The following is a 17,058-nucleotide window of genomic DNA, read 5'->3' on the forward strand; positions in this document are numbered from 1 at the left end:
GATTAATGTTTAAAATTACGGATGAGTTGAGGTTTTTGTAACCAAATCATAAACTTTTATTGTGATAGGTGTTGAGGACTTTTAAGCACAGTTATAGAAAGTTTTATGTGGTAGTGGCATAGGTACGCTACTGCCTTTATATTATGACTGTGAAATTCACATGCACAATTTTATGAAAGTAATAAATCTTTAGACGACTATACCATTTATGAAATGTTCACAACTGTCGTTGTGGCCAAACAATTAATTAATTGCCATTGTTTACTTATTATTTATTTTAAAGTGATAAAATTAATAATATATTTCATAATTTAAATTGAAATAAACTTAGTTTCTCTAATAAATTTATGACTAGGTTTGATATTTTTTTTCACTTAAAAATAGTCCCCCGATATTTATGTTATGTTCCAATTGTATTAGATTTTTTTAAATAATTGTTTAACTCAAATCAATATTTGAAATTATATGTACATATTTTTTTTTCCGTTGTCAGTGATGCATAATGCGTATCTAGATACAGGCTGCTAGACACTTATACTTGTTACTTTCAATTATTTAGACACATACCTATCATTTATAATTTATATACATAAATTATAAAAACACTGCGTACTTATGTCATAATGTTGTTATTTTTATATTTTTAATTTTAGTAGACTTGGTAAATACAAGATGTGTGAAGTATCTATGATGTTTAATTTATTAGCAGTTTTAATTCTGAAATTAATTATATTTTTTCCATGTAAGTTCCTAGATACACATTATACCAGAAATACTACTTGTAATAACATACTGTTTGCAATATACATGAGTCATTGACAAGTGGGAGACTGGTTGCCAATCTGGCCCATAGTTTTTTTCCCTGCTTGTATAAAAATGTAATATATAATGTATGAACCATACAGTATTATGGTACATGATGTTTATCATTTATACATGCATATACCTACATAATATAATATATATATTTTAATATGTACAATAGTTAATATTTGCATTTGTATTAAAAGTAGTAGTTCATGAAAATACTGAAAAAAAATGCCTACCTACCATCGTTATTAAATAAAACATTATAATAATAACGAACGCTGAAAAATCGTGAACGTTTACTTAGACAAACTAGTGGAAATTTACACACAGCGTGTTTTATGAGATGAACACTATTTGTCCGCTGTAAATATCAGTAAATTTGTCCTCGCAACTATCGTTTACTCAAACACACGTGTATATAATGAAACACACGTGTATTAAATGAAATACCCACGGAATTCTGAATTTTAACTACCTTTATGTAGTTGTAAGCTCGTGTAAAGTATAAAGTATTCTATTAAATAGAGAAATGTATGGGTGAATTTCAACCTATATTTTGAAATGCAATCAATTTTGTACACATCTTGTCGAAAGTGTATTTTCACACGTTTGGTGGTATATTTTATTATTATTAATTTTTGTACACATAAGATATACAATTTTACACTGAGGAAACTGTGTGCACGTAAAGGAATACATTTTTGTATGTTTTATATATTTATATATACATATATATTATTGAACAAAAAAACATCGGTTACTGGGCAATTTGTTCTTAATATACATTTAATTTATTCTTATATTAGGTTATATAAATTGATTTGCTTTAGGAAGCTGATAATGTTGATGTTTGATTGAAGATCAAGTTGTAGAGGTTCGCTTAACTGCACTGGTATGTGGTGTTTCATTCTCAAGTTTAACATTCCGTTATCATATTATGTTTGACGGTGAGTTCTACGCCACAAGATTCACATATGGGATGATCTTTACTAGATATGAGGTGATTGTGTGTTACGAAGGTGTGCCCAAGTCGAAGGCGATTTAAAATGGTTTCATCTTTTCTGTTTAGGACCGGATTTTGCCATACTTGGATATTGTTTTTTACTGAGTTTAATTCAGTGTTTTGTTTTGTCCAGCGATTTCACCATTTTTGGTATAGAGTCTTTTTAATGAGTTTTTGTAAATCTGTATATGTTCTTAGGTTTAAAGTTTGGGTGTCGGTAAGTGAGGCTAGATGATTTTGATCTGCTAATTCGCTTCCTCTATTCCACTGTGTCCAGGTATTCATAGCAAAGCTATCAAGTCTTATATTTGTCGAGACATAAAACACAACAATTAGTATTATAAAATATTATATATGTAATGAATATGAGATTTCTATTCCATTGATATTTATAAAACGATTTTCCAAAAAAATAATTTACGAATGTAAAATTTGAGTGCTCCAAGAGATCCCAAGTTTACACGAGCTTAAATTAATGTGCTTTCTCTTTATACGGTTTATTACAAAAGTGTTTTCTTAATGATATTTTTTTGATTACACATTCAGACACAGTGTAGTTTAATAGTAAATATATAACTAGATCTTAAAAGTTTAATTTATTTTATGGTTGAGTATATTTTTTTGATTAGTTTGTTTGATATTCGATTTATTTATATTCTATTAGGTGGTTATGAAACAATAATATCCCAGAAAAAAAATGACTTAACAAAAGTAATAGGTTATATTATTAAATAAAATAAAATCTATACGTGGCCTAAGACGTTATACGTCATATATTTATGTTTAATATAACTAAGAGCTTTGCAGTTTTTAGTAAAAATGTATTTTCAGAAAACTGATTTTTTGACAATGTGGTTAATTTCAATTGGTTTGACATGTAACGGTGTAACAGTGACTATGAAAATAAAACACTCAGCAATATTTCTATCGCTTTAAAAGAAAATGTTTTTTCATTTTAAAATTATGATTGAGGAGGTTATAAAAAAATTAATTCAATATTTCATAAACTAATGTAATATGTTTTAAAATCTTGATTTCGTTGGTGTAAAGTTTTAGAACATTAATTTTCAATAATATCGGTACATTTATTGCATCGACTTATTGTTGTAGTTTTTTAAAGCTATTTTAAGCTTCTACATACAATTTACTGAGATTTTTGTAGACTTACATGAATTGTACATTTTTTTATAAGTTTAGTGCCTATAAATAATCAAACAAATGTTAATATTTTTTTTCAGACATTATAAGCTTGAAGCTGAAATTGCATCTATGACGTGGAAAGTCAATTACAACGACATCATAAGAGTGCCGCAGGAAAAATGGAGAACGAGCATGGCAAGTCTCATTAGAAGAAACAGCCAAAGGGTAAACGACGCAATCATTACGTTTTGTTGTGCTTTCCACCAAAAGAAAATATATACAGAGTGAAATTCGTTCTCAATGTCCGTTTATGTTTCCGCCATTTAATATTTTCAGTGGCGTTATTTCCACAGATCCACTTATTTGACGATACACTTATCAAATTTAAGACGACGACGATAGTGATAATGATGATAATAATCATTATAGTTATAATTATGTTAATGATAATAATTTAGATAATTTTATAATATTTGTAATCGTTTTATTTTTATAACATTTTTATTTTGATCGCTTAAATAAATCACGTCACAAATAACTTAACACTTTTAATGTTACTTTTCATAGTCAAAATTATTGCATGTTGAAATAGAAAAATTCTATAAAACAATTATTAACTATTAAGATGTTAAAAATAAAGATAACCAAAAAATAAAGAAATAGTAAAATACAAAAAACAAAAAAAAAAATCATAACGATGATAAAAGACTCCGCTTAAAGAGCATTCATATGAACGGTCGAAAAAAATGAAATTTAGTGTTTACACATTTCCAACATAAGTTAATGAGTTACTCGCGTCGCTCGTGTAAAACAAATCAACCTGTATACTGCAGCAGTGACTACCTGTATAGTTGTTTTACCTATCTAATGAAAATAGTTATATTGGTTTGTCATAATGTTTGCTGTTGCGGGACGACGATTCGAAAAACCTCCGCAGGCACGCCTATTACAAACACTCCATTTTATTTACACACCCGCCACCACGGAATGTACATTTTATTCATCTACCTATATGTAATAATTAACAGAACAACACAAAATAATTAAAATCATAGTTTCTTCACGCCGTCGCTTTTCGGCTTCACACTTTGGGGTCTGTCTCAAACATTAACTTCGACGATTTTGCTCTCGGTCCCCGTGGTTCTCGGCGACGACGGTGCCGGTGAGTGGTGTTGGCTGTTTTTTTTTTTTTTTGATAATTATTAATTTAATCTCTTTTCGTTTATGTTAATCGAATCGCGTTTTCGTATCTGCCGCTCTTGAATTGACGGCCGTTTCAAAATTATCGGTCCCTGCTAGATCTAATTATTCATGAGGCTTCCTTTTAAAGTTTTAAACTGACGCGGCGCAATAGTTACACTCGGCCCGCGTACAGCCGGAAATGCGGTTATAACCACTGGATGATTATAAAAATCAAGCTGATTGCAACTGAAGCCGTCCCGCTGTGCCGTCAAATGCCGACCCGAGATTGGGGCTTATAAAAAATATGATATTGATAATAATATAAAAAAAGCGGCGTAGGAATCTACCTGACCTTAAATTCATCCATCTCACCACCCCTACTGCGTGCGTTCCCCAACGATTTTCCACCGTCACGCACACACGATAATATAATATTACTGCATACCGCGAAGACGACGTTCGTTTTCATAACGTCTGCTTAGCTTCAAAAACGACCTCATCCTCATCGCCGCAGCCGTCATTCGCGTATCGAATAACAAACTGCAATATTATAATAATATCCGCAGAGGAAAAATAATAATATAATCAAACGGTGCAGAAATATTCTATTATTATGTTATTGTTATTAGTACATGCGTTACATTTAGTGCGTTTTAACAGAATTCCGGTCATAGACTCACTGCTGTAATGAAGCGTGTATATTTTAAGTGTTTACGAACCACCGCACGAACTACGCGATAATTGGCTTGCGGTGTGTACACGCGTTGTCGGACTTAGAACCACCAACATTTTTTTATTAGTCTTGTTTCGAATAACAACGACACGAACCTTATAAAAAAAAGTTGTTTTACAAATCTACACTTTAGCGAGAATTCCCAGAAAGTCCATTATATACCTATAATAATTAAGTGTAGGTATACGTTCATACCTATTAAGTATATGAACATTATAATATTTTTACCTTTATTCACTGTGTAAATTTGTTTTTATTTTTTCAATTACAGACCGTCATATCAGATGACCTCATGAGCCTCATGAGCCAATGTGACTACGGGCGTCAAATATTCATTCAAACGGCATTTTACAAAGTTAGTACCTAAACGGCTTTCCATAAATAATAATAATTTACTTAATATGAATGATAAATATATAAATTTATTTTCTGACAGACATAAAAATATTGTATTCTCCATGTGTATAGTTATTATAATATTTTAACTATTAGTATTTCGTTTAATTTAAGAAAAACTAATATTATGTACAAAAATTACCATTTTATAATAAGTATTATTATTCGGTTAGCTATCATATGATTCATACTTATTATTTATGGGGATATTATTTATAGAGAGTTTTGATTATGATTATGAGCTAAACATAGATTGTATTGATGGTTTTACAATGACCTTTTTTTAAATATTTGAAATCTTACTACAACCCAACTCCTGGCATAGTCCTGTATAAGCATTTTTAAATATTCTATATAGAATTATGGCTTAATATCACACTATTTATAATCGTTTATTTATTTATTATATCTGGTTGTGCGTATTAGCTTACTCCATTTTAACATATTTTTCCAAAAGGTATTTGAATGATTAGTTTTTTATGTATTATTAATGTACTTTAAGAAAAAAATACTTTCAACTTTTTAACGCCTTTAAATTAAATATTGAATATTTTTCAAATAACTGAGGTACCTATTGTAATAGTATTATATTATATTTGATCAAGTGTTTTATTCAGAAATATTCACATGAAAACTCAATTTTTATTAAACTAAATAAAAATATATTATTAATACTAATTATAACAGTCATAAATCTTTAAAAGCACCTTCAAATCGTATACATAACGAGACGTTTTTATTTGCTTAAAAAAAATAAAAAATGATAAATTACATGTAATTAAAATATTTTTGTTCGTATTGTAAGCTGGTTGAATAATTTTGTCGTAAAACATAGTATTCCTGGTCACAATTTTTATTCAAATGATATTAAGCATAGTTATATTTTATAATTAAACTGGCGGTAAATTTGTTTATTATCTTGATCCTAAAAATACTAACTTGATCAAAAGTTTGTGTCACGAATAAAAATTAAGAATCAAGAAAATCGTTGCTTAATTTTATCTTTGTATAATGAATGTTTAATTAGATTTGATATATTTGAAAGGGTAGTATAATACAGAATAATATTTTTTAACCTTCATCAGAGCACTCGGATGAAAACTAAAATTATTCGTGTTTAGTATTATAAGTATTGTTATTATTATTATTATTATAGTTATATTTATATTAAAGAACAAATTTTCAACACTGAAAAATAATTATCTACTGTTAAAATATCAACTACAAATTCGTTAATAATAATGACATTTAGAGCATTTCACGATATGATATTTAATTGTTTTTAAATATAATATAATTTCATCTAAAAATATATTGTATATAATATACATTTAGATTTATTAACAAAAAATATAAAGCTACACATATATTTAAGCAAAAAGAAGTGCGATCACTGGATGGTTTCTTCCCTCACCCTATTCATGTGTTTTTTTAAATATAATGTAGCACATATTCTTATTATGCCTTTGGGTATAGATTGTATATTCTCTAAAAAAAAAAAAAAGATTGACTTATGTTCCAACATATAATTTTTGTATTTGACTGACAGCTTTGAATTCAGACAGACTGGATTTGTGAACACGTATTTGTTCAATGTGAAAATAACTGTACGTTAGCGTATTATTTAGAAACTTCTGATTCAATTATTTGTTACAGAAGGATCAAAAGTCAAACGATTTAATCTTATTATATTACATGACATATGACGTTGGTTTCAAACTATCTTAAGTATACTTAACGCATAAGGGATCGACAGGAAAAAATTATTATGTACTTAAAGTCTATATATAATATATAACAGAGATTTGGGTTTTTTTAAAAATCAATTTTGTCTTAAAATCATCATAGAAGCAATCCAGTAGCAACTAACCTGGAGATAGACACATATTATAATTTATATAGGATGGGTTACACTGATGTTATAAGAAATGATTTTGGAACGGTGCATGAGACGAATCGGGAAGATAGAATTTAGGACATGTGCAATAAGAGAGCAGTGGTGGGGTGGCTAACATACTTCCCGAATTACAAAAAAAGAAGAAGACGAATTAAAATCGGATATGTGTCGAAACAATTGGATCGAAATAAGTGTTTAATGCCTTGGAATGTATTTAATATTTACCTATCATATTATTATACATAGTGCACAATCACTGGAAATCAATACAATGACGTTTTAAAATATTATATTTAAACCGTAAAGTTATGTTCTTGAACTAACTAATTTAGTTGTAAATGTAAAATTAAAATTTATCGTATGACACATATTATTATTGGCCTCTTTCACTATAATGAACCGATCAACAATTGATTTCTCTCTGCACATCTCTTATGTATTTTTGTGTTACGATTTTTTGCAAAGTATTGTATCAATACATTAATTCCCCCCCCCTCCACGACTATAGCAATAATACGGGTATAGCCATTCCATTTGCATGGTGTGAACAATTGAATGAAGTCTAATGATACTGATCGTGGTAAATTCACCGCACCACAATAGCTGGCGTCCGAGTTATTTGGTCACGTTAAACTAAGGGTGGGAATAAAACGCACAATAGTTACTTGGGACATCTTCCTCTACATAAGTATTATTAATATCATACTGTTACTTTTTTTAGTTGATTATATTAACAGTGGTGCAGCTCAAATAAATGTGAATATTCTAAAACGTTATGTTATTGATCAAAGTTATAGTTTAACTAGTTAATCAACATTGAGAATCTGAAATAATAATTACCAATCTGATTTCACACACTTTACTCATTACTTAACTATAATTAATTACACAAATAATTCCATTACTTTTATGATTTTAAATATTTATACGACTTTCACAATAAAACAATCATACACCATAGGTAACAACATTGTATTTCTACATTTTTGGAAAAGGTACACAAATTGACTTCCAAGTATCCAAACGTAACACGTTCGTAGTTTACATACATATACTTAAAGTTTTGAATAGTTTCATCAGTTATTGTAGTTTACAAAAATATTCAATAACATAAAGTAAAAACGTTTTCTTGTATTTCTCGTCAGTGCGAAGACGAAGTACGCAACGATTGTTGTGTAATAAATACTTTTTTGCACAACTCTCTCAATAAAACCGCACGAGTTTGGGTCAAAGTTAGCTTTTAATATATTATTAGGTATTTAACTATTTTTTATTTTAACAAACGCCATAGCACGCAGTGCTGGGCAGTGTTTATTTCTCTTATGTACATTAAAATCAGGAAAGATAGCTGGGCCTGCTAGTGTTCGATTTGGCACAGATCATAGACACACATGTTCAGGTGGTGTGACTCCTCTTGTGGAAAAATTTCAAAATGATCGAGTCCAAGTCTGAAATGACGTTGGCGCAATCGCCGTGATCGTGTCGAGCAGCGGAAGATCCGACGAAGGTGGTCTCAACCGTGGTGTCTCGTTGTTGGAATGGTATCCTCTGTTGCTGCCGCCATGTTCGGCCGCTGTCGTCTTCGCTGTTGTAGCGTTCGGTTCGATGACAGCCACTGTCCGCCGCTGCCGAAACCGACGTTCCGACAATGCACTGGCACCTTTGCCGTGGTTCCGGTTGTCGTCGCAGTGGTTCCGTTTCGACGATCCGTTTATCTCGGCATTTGCACGAGTACGCCTGCTGGCCAAAGTTGTATTCGTAGTGATCGTAGTTTGAGTATGGTACGGCGGTGACGGGGGCGAGAGATGTGCTGGTATTGGAGGTAGATGTGGAGGCGGTCGGTTCGAACGTCATCTTGTTGTCAAAACGGATGACGGGAACGTCCTCGTGCTCGGTGCGGCGCGTCCCGTACGCCTGCAGCCGGATTCGCCGTTCTCGGTCGCGGAGCACTTGTTCCCGGATGTGCTTTTCGGCAGGTGGTTTTGCCCATGACACGTCGACCCGGACGCCGGACGCTTCGTCCACAGCGCCGTCTAGCGCGTTCATAGCGTCCTGGGCGTCCGACCGTCGTTCGAAGTGAACGAAAGCGTAGTTCTTCAGGTTCTTGACCCGTTCGACTTTACCGTACTGGCCAAACACGTCGGCCAGCGTGCGCTCGTCAAGCGTGCCACCGTACTGCCGGACGAACAGAATCCGGACAGTGGCCATCTGTTGGGCGTCCACTTCCGGTTCCGGGTCCGCCCAGTCGACGATCGTCTTGCACCCGAACACCGTGCACTGGGACAGCCGGCGTTTGGCTTCCGCGGCCGCCGCGTTGGACACGTAGTCCAGGAAACAGAAGCCCCGGTGCAGCAAAGGGTTTTCGAAGTTCTTGTACGTGATGACGCGCACCAGGCCGTCCGTATTCCGGCTAACTTCCTCGCAAATTTCCACTTCCGATTTCACCTTTGGCAAGTTGCCCATGAATAGCCTGCGCGCGTCTTCACGGTTTGGCGGGCCCGCAGCAGGCAGACCGGCCATGCCGGAAGTGATGGTGGTGGTCGTCGTGGTGGTGACGGCCGTCACGGTGGAGGTCGTGGTCGTGGTGATGGTGTGCGGAGACGACACCTCCAACTCCTCCGTGACTGCCGAATGATCCGACATGACGTAGGGTGAAGTGTTTACTATTTTGCTGTTATGATAATATTATTTTCACCGTTATCGCAACACGAAAGTATTGAACTGTTGTCGCAAAGATTGGGCACACGCGTTTCTGCTCTTCGCGTAATTTGCAAAAGTAGTACGGACGGATATTTGTAAACAACGAATGTTACCAATAATTTCGCTTGTTTGTGTTACAAAACATTGGGTTGTCAAAAGATTAAAAATTATATTAATAGTGGCCAGCGATTGTTGTCTTTGGAATCAGGTGATTCGTCGATTTTTCGTATCTGCGGACAGTTGATACTGCTTAATTTTGGTATACAATATTCTTACCACAGATTTGACAACGGTAACACTGTGAACATGTTTTTATTTTGATATTATTCCCATACGTTCTAGATATAAGTTATTCAATCAGGACTAAACTTCGGATCATATATTTTTAAAAGTTTCTAGGTGATTTTCGATAAAATTATATTTTATCTTCATTTGATTAGTTTGTCATGACAAATTATCAACAGACATAAAATGTTTGAAGGAATGTTTTGGTTTTAAGTTTTCAACAATATAATATTACGTAATATGTTTATAAATGTTATTCCACATTGTGTGAACAATAAAAAAAGCAGGGTTTTCTAACGTATCAGAGTGTTGTTTTTGTTTTTCTATTAGTTTTCTATGGTCACTTATTCTAGATAGCGTCTAAACAGTTATTATGACTGCGAGTAAACGGGTGTCATGACATAACTTGGCATTAGATTCCACTTATTCAGCATGTTTGTTTTCTTCCGATTCTACGGTGAGATAAAAGATTTAACATTTCTTTTCTCTCATCGATATCAACTAGGTATACTGTTGGGATACTTTTAACGGTTTTTTTTGTTTTTTAGACCATGTGCGGGAGTAAAAAAGTTGTATAAGTAACAAACGTATATGAACGATAGTATACGAGTATACGCATACTTTTTAAACAGCTTATTTTTTTTATTGTGTTTCCGAGAATATACTTTCTGATGTAAAAATGTTTTAAAAGATTCATAAAGCTCCATTATCCATTTGAACACTGACGATGATTTTTTGCAATATTCAGATTCTCGCCTGGCATATTATTATAAAAACCGTTAGTTAAATTTTACCGAATCATAAGTTAAAGAAACAAAAAAATTAAAATAAATTAAATAAATGTGTAGTTTTGGTATATTATATATTAAATCTAAATTGTTTCGACCGGAATTCTTTTAGTGTATGATGGACTGATAACAATGTTACGTCGTCATTATATTAGCTTTATAAAGGATTCACAAAAAATAATTAGAATTAGAATTTTTTCTTTCTTTTTGTACGCGAGTGTGTAACAAATTAAGCTAAACAAAATTGTATTGGTTTAAAATATAAATGGGAAAATGTATACAAATAACACACAGATGAGCTTTAAAACACATTATTATTGCTGTAATATAATACATAATCTTCTTTTTTAATTATTTTCTTTGTAGTAAGAATTGCAGTTTTTCGTTGGCTTTAAAATCTATTTTCTAAAAACTTAAATGGTAAATAACTAAATTCTTATCTCTTGCTGTTTTCTTTTTCTGTGGTGATATTATTTCTTGATATATTTGACAGCTAAAACAATAATTTTTGTTTACATGTAATAAAGCGTGATAAAAATATTTACATACTTTTTGGATTTACATAGGAGAAAATGAGAAGGAAGTTTGTTGGTAGCTCGCTGAAGCATGTTTTTTTGGTCGGGAAAAAAGTTTGCGAAAATATTAAATATAGGTGAAAAAGAAAAGAGTATCTTTACGTTTCAACTAAATATTGTTCATATCAAAGTTACAATATAAATCTTAGGTATCGGTAATGTATTCAAAACTAGACCCATATTTAAGGGAAGGAGGGGGGCTAGAATTATTACCCAAAACCTGAACTGGGGGGAGGGAGAGCTAGATTGAAATTTTCTTTTTCTAATTTATATACTTGATCTCTATTTTAAAAAAATATGAATTTTATTTGTTCTTTCAAAACATAGGAACGCCGTGTAAGCTTATAAAATAGTCTCTTTTTTCAGGGACAACTTAAATTTAGTTTAAAATACTTTGTTATTGATACAAAAACTTATATTATTTCAAAAATAATTTTAGAAAATTTCAACCGAGACATGTATAATATATATTAAATCTGTGGCCATTGGAAAATCAAAAGTTGATATTCTTTAAACACATCCAATGCATTTGGAAAATGTGAAATTTCTATAACCTAGAGGCTTGAAAAAATACTAGAATTATAGTAACAGCAGTGTAATAAAATATCCTGGCCTCCAGATTTTTAAAAATGTTTTAATTATTATTATGTCAATATTCACATATAGATTGTTGAATTTTGATCGGAATGCGTAGAAAGTGAAAACACATTCTCTTCGTTATTTAAGCTCGGGTTGACGTCAAACGACAACTCTTGATCCTTATACATTGAGTTTCCCCATATAGTGTGCTCCGTTATCGTTTGAATTTCTGTGTTTATTGTGTGTACACAAAAAAAAATATGCTCGACGTTTTATCATAAATAGGGCTAGGAAAATGAAGCACTAAAAACCTACAATAAAGGAATTAAAAAATTGCCAATAATGCTACAAAAAAAAGCATTTAACCAGGAAAATGCAACTAAAAAAGATTTAAAAATTAATTTTGAAGTTTAGCTGAAAAATATTTTTAATATCAAAAAATAACAGCACACGCGAATACGTAATTACAGGAGAAAACGATTAACGACTTGTCGGCATAACGTATTGTCGATTACTGATATCGTGGTTCCGCGAGTCGCGACAATACTCCGTACGCTAGCACTCGAATATAAATAGAAATTCCTATATTTAGGAAATGCTAAATAATATTATTGTAAATTTAGACATAGTAAACAAGTCAATAAATATCGTTCTCATTGCGTCTTAAGTCCAGACATAATATTACGATGATATTACAGACATCGTATTACGTGACCACTACTCCCCACTCGGTAAACAGTAATCACAAAATCTAAGAATCTATTTTCAGAAATATTTTCCGATAAGGCGATAATATTTCACTACGAATTCACAAAATATATATAATTAAAATAAATGAAAAAATAATAATTTAGATAAATATGTACGTAAATGTTAAATATGCGTATAATTAACAAAAACCAATTAAAAAGCTAATAAACTGACAAAAAAGTACCAATAAAGCATTTATTTACGAATATCACAAGAAAAAGCAAAAAAAGCAAAAACAAAATTGCATATTTGAACTCTGTGATGAATGAATCGAATTTTATTTTTGATTAGCTATGTCCTGGAGTACTATGAAAGAAAATGCAAATGCTACAAAATCCTAGCCCTAGTTATAAATAAATAGGCGCAACGAACGCCTTTAACGAAACAGACTACCCTATATCGTCGTAATCATATTATGATGTTGATTTTTATTTTTCTGGATACCACCACATACATAAACATGCATCTAAAACGATATATGATCAGTAAAAATACATCACGTACCCCGCTGAATAAAGTATGTGAATAAATTGAAGGTACCATTTATATAACAGTTACAATCATCACTGTTATTTCACGTAATATGCATTCATTTTTTTTTTATCTTGTATCATTTTTATTATAAGTACCTCTTACTATAAATATATTCAAACCTATATTTTCACACTCATACGCAAACACACTTATATTATAATATAATAATAATATGTACCTACTCAGATACATTATGCTATCTTGCAGTCGATCTCAGGCTCATTAATAATACTATGTTCTGTTTGGCGATAAAAAGTATAACATTTATTATAAATACGCACCGACCTGTTAGTAAAATATAGTTTTTTCTTTGGGATAGAATTTTTTTTCCCTTGGACAAATATTGCTAATTTTGTAACGGTTTAATGTTTTTGCATCCACATTACTTTTTTTACATCTGAAACTTGATCTTGTCATCATATTGTTCACTTTTGAAATAATAATATGACACATATATTATACCCATAAATATAAAAACAAATATAATTATATTGTATTATAATTATTAATATATAATTGTGTATGTAGTCATCTAAAAATGTATTTACTATTTACGGTATTCGTTATTTATTTTTTGTTTTTAGTTAATACATACCGATAGTCTTCTATATTTTTTTATAATTAATCAGATGATTATTGTAATTGCTGATGTATCAAAATCAAAATTCGAACAATTAATTTAGCTTACCATACATATCTGATCAAATTATCACGAACCATCTTGTATTAACTATTATCTTTAGTAACTTAAAGCTTGATAACTCATTAAATATTTTTCAATATCTTAGGTAGGTACTAAGTTGTGTACGTACAAAAAGTGGTTAGCAAATAAGTTTGTTTTGTATAAAAAACCGTAGTATTTAAAAAAATATTATCCTTAAGTATAAGTACTTCAAACTTCCAAATAGAAGAGTAAAAATAAATATATTATTTAAGAAAAACTATGGAAATGCATGCTTAGTACCTTATAAATGTGCTTAATACTCGTATTTTGGCTGACATTGTTCGGTAAAAACTAGCTTTTTTACGGACGTGATATAAATATGTTAATTGATATTTTTTGTAATTTTTTTACTTTATTTTCTGATTACAGGGTAATAAAGTAGCACTAAAAACGTTAAAGAGATCGCGCTTGGAGTTGACGCGTCCCCGGCTACTGGAATTGAAAAGGGTATGTAGAAAACTTAATTCGACACTCAAGTGTGTGTGTGAATGTGTATTTTAGCTATTTATACTACATAATACATATATTATACATATGAATATTTGAATGTTTGATGTTTTTATACACATGAAGTGACCCTCGTGGTGTATAATTAATTTTAATATCCCATACCCATGTGGGTATGTTTTTAATACAGCATTTTGTTAATGAAATGGGTACGTTCTTAGTGTTAATTCATCCCATATTTTCACCCGTGACCCATATTATACACTATAATAGTATGTGTATAGAAACGACTATATAATGAAAATATAACATGTTGACAATATCAAATAAAATAATAAAGGAGTAACTTTCAGTCACAATAGTTCAAAACGACATGAATAATATTAAAATATGCATCACGAATGTGTATAGTAATTAGTAAATTATAGTAACAGCTCTCAGAAAATAGAAGAAAAGCGTACCAACGGGAAAGTATTACATACCTATTATTTTGCGAAAGAGCGTGGAAATGAAAAATTCGAGTACGTTAGTGCTAGCTAATGCAAGAAGAAAATGAGAAAGAGGGAGGGAGAAAATCAAAAACAATGGGTTTAAAATCATCGAAAAACCAATTAGATAATAGTGAGATCTAACGGAGTAATTGGGATGGATTGAGGCACTGATGTAATGATTATTGATGCTTATTTTGGTAAAGCGAGCGTGGGTGATAATACTAATGGTTAAGTTTTGAGTTCACGAAATGCTGTATAATCAATAATCATATATATATTATAGCGTACCGTTAACACATAGGTAGGGCAGATAAGTACTTTAAATAGTATGGCGTTATAGAGTCGTGGTTAAGGATAATTAGGTCATTTGATTTATGATTAATAGCATTTTAAGTCTTTATAAAGTACCTACGTCAGTAGTAGACGTCTACAGGATTTCGCAACGGGTTCAAAATGGCTCGAAGACGCATTTAATCTATAATTATTTTCAAACAAAGAGCGTATAATATAGAGCTGTAGGATCCTAGAAGTTTTAATTCGGTTTTATTTGCTGTATTGGTATCATTGTATGCAATCGCAGCTACATCATGTCGTCATATCATATCTACTTCTGATTTCTTAAGATTAATCTTTTGGGATTTTTTTCCGTTTCAATAGATTTATTTACATAATCATAGATCGGCGTTAAATAAAGTAATAGAACAATAATTATTATGAGGACCCGAGAATTTATGCTTACAGTGAAATATTTAACAGATGTTTACTTTATATTTCAAAAGTTATAACGTTTTAAGCATTTACGGAAAATGTTGAACTTGCTATTGAGTAATTATCAGTGTGTTTTCCACTGTTCAGTAAATCTAATCAGTTTGTGATTAAACTCAAAAAAAGGAAACGCATTTCACATACGATATAAAAAGATCTCGTTTTTTTAATTTGTTTTAAAGTTATTGCATCTCACAAATATTTTTATTTGTTTACATTTAAATATAATATTATTGTATAAGGTTAAACGTGATAACTTCTCGAGTACGTCGCAGGTGTCGAGGTGGAATATTCAATGATAAAAATGTTATTAAAAAAAAAAATTATGTTTCAGTTGAAAGATTTGCATCATGACCATTTAGTGCGATTTTATGGAGCGTGTATAGAGCCCAATTACTGTTGTCTACTGACCGAGTATTGTCCAAAAGGAAGTTTACAGGACATTCTCGAAAACGACCAGTTTAAACTGGATTGGATGTTCCGGTACAGTCTGATGCATGACATTGTCAAGGTAATTATAATATGGCAATATGCATTTATATCTATGCCATTGTCGTTTATTTCTTTATGTTATTTTCTATACTTCAGTCACTGCAAAAAAACCGTCGTATTTAATCTTTCTCTGAAACGTATAACATAAAAGCATAAATATTAATTAGTATAACGACGGTGTAAAATAAAATAAAATCACTGATTTGTAGGAGAACAACGTGAGAAATATTATTTTCTATGTTGTGAATGCGTGCGTGCCGTGTGCGATTTAAGAACACTATATAATAATTAACACAAAATATAGCTAGAAATAGAGACCACACTCGCCCAGTGATAATATGTTATTGATCTCGGGTCTCGCCAGTGCGTGGTGTTCGACCGCAATTCATTTCATATTTAATGATTTGTTGACCGCATCATTATTTTGTAGTCTGTTTTTACAATTTTCGTGTTTGTACGCGATAGTATATTCGTCTCACAATATAATATGAAAAAAAAAATAAAACAATAATAATAATAATGATAAGATCTCTTTGTATGCGTATCGTGTTTCATATAAAGTCAACTGGGGTCGAAAACAACAGTTTTCAATTACGATTTATGTGTGTTAAACATAATCCGTAAAACAATGTTTCGTGTACTTTTTTTTGTTATATAAACATTTTTAGATATTTCTACAGACCATGTTTAATATCATATTTTTTCTTTATAGCACACCCAAGGGTTTTCATTATAACCTTAGATGGTTGGTTTTTTTTATGCTTTTG

The 17,058-nt window shown here is 31.1% G+C and overlaps 2 protein-coding genes across 2 annotated transcripts in view; one reads left to right on the forward strand and one right to left on the reverse strand.

Annotated features, from left to right (window-relative positions):
* LOC111028584 (atrial natriuretic peptide receptor 1) overlaps nucleotides 1-17,058 on the forward strand; it is a 284,757-nt gene that overhangs the window by 134,668 nt on the left and 133,031 nt on the right. The window contains exons 9-12 of the mRNA XM_022307288.1: nucleotides 3,052-3,178; nucleotides 5,140-5,223; nucleotides 14,466-14,543; nucleotides 16,134-16,310. Coding sequence (XP_022162980.1) covers nucleotides 3,052-3,178; nucleotides 5,140-5,223; nucleotides 14,466-14,543; nucleotides 16,134-16,310 — 466 coding nt within the window. The remainder of the gene's footprint in view (nucleotides 1-3,051; nucleotides 3,179-5,139; nucleotides 5,224-14,465; nucleotides 14,544-16,133; nucleotides 16,311-17,058) is intronic.
* Nucleotides 8,256-10,023, reverse strand: LOC111028585. The gene has a single exon (XM_022307290.1). The coding sequence runs from the start codon at nucleotides 9,802-9,804 to the stop codon at nucleotides 8,557-8,559; it is 1,248 nt and encodes a 415-aa protein (XP_022162982.1). The 5' UTR covers nucleotides 9,805-10,023; the 3' UTR covers nucleotides 8,256-8,556.

Source organism: Myzus persicae, unplaced genomic scaffold (assembly GCF_001856785.1).
Source record: "Myzus persicae strain clone G006 unplaced genomic scaffold, MPER_G0061.0, whole genome shotgun sequence".
Classification (NCBI taxonomy): Eukaryota; Metazoa; Arthropoda; class Insecta; order Hemiptera; family Aphididae; genus Myzus; species Myzus persicae.